Source organism: Seriola lalandi, unplaced genomic scaffold, assembly GCF_002814215.2.
Source record: "Seriola lalandi dorsalis isolate HSWRI2012SDOR001 ecotype SW California unplaced genomic scaffold, Sedor1 jcf7180002009894, whole genome shotgun sequence".
Classification (NCBI taxonomy): Eukaryota; Metazoa; Chordata; class Actinopteri; order Carangiformes; family Carangidae; genus Seriola; species Seriola lalandi.
The window spans coordinates 1-865 of NW_019480547.1; the positions used below are offsets into that span (position 1 = coordinate 1).

An 865-nucleotide genomic window follows, 5' to 3' on the forward strand; every position below is an offset into this window, starting at 1 on the left:
GCCGCCACCCCGTCGTGGATGGAGCGCGGCGTGGCCTCCCAGGTGAGCCGGCGGCGGTTGCCGTTGAGCTCCAGGCGGTAGGCGAAGTTCTCGGCCTGCTTGCGGGTGCCGATGAGCAGCACGACGGCGAAGAACTGCTGGTGACCCTCGTACTTCTCCTGCTTCTCCAGGACCAGCATGAAGTGGTGGCTGAAGCACGACTGCATCATCACCCAGTCCACGGCGCCGGGCAGGTTGATGTCCGTCGCCAGGAAGACGATGTCCTCCCCCTGCGGACAGAAGAAGACGTTACAATGAGCTGAATGCACAACAGGTACATTTATCATCGTTAGAGTCGTCAGCTTGTTTGAGGTTTCTGTAGGTGTCGGTGCCGACCTGCAGCGTGGTGATGGACTTGTGCGCGTGCATCAGGTGCGGCATGACGGCCTCCAGAGAGCCGTGCCACTTGCAGGTGGCCCCGGGACACGGACAGGTGTACGGCCTGAACTCGCACACCTCCTCATGGTCGGGCTTCTCGCTGTGGTGGAGGGTCAGCTGACATCCGGCCGACGAGTACTGGAGGGAGGACGCAGAGAGAGGACTGAGCGTTAAAGGCACATTCCACTTCCTGTTCTAGGTGAGATCGTCACATTTTTATTAGAAACAAACCTCAAACACTTTTATTAGTTTATTGTGATCAGACTTGAAGCATCATCATCTCTCAACATGGGAAAAACTGTTTGAGGAAACACAGTGAGACAGAGAAGTAAAGCTCCATGTTTCTTCTTCTTCTTCTGGGTTTTATTTGAAATGTTCTGATTGGCTGACTGTTTTCTGAGTGATCCAATAAAAATGTAGCAGATTTCAGGTAAAAACACTCAGAGAA

At 53.8% G+C, this 865-nt stretch overlaps 1 protein-coding gene across 1 annotated transcript; it reads right to left on the minus strand.

Annotated features, from left to right (window-relative positions):
• Positions 1-5: 5 nt before the first annotated feature.
• Positions 6-724, minus strand: LOC111673157 (E3 ubiquitin-protein ligase Siah2; the record flags this gene model as incomplete). The annotated part of the gene is made up of 2 exons (XM_087179525.1): positions 376-724; positions 6-269 (listed from the first exon to the last, which is right to left on the minus strand). Coding segments are annotated over exons 1-2 (309 nt in total), but the record flags the coding sequence as incomplete, so codon positions are not given.
• Positions 725-865: the final 141 nt, after the last annotated feature.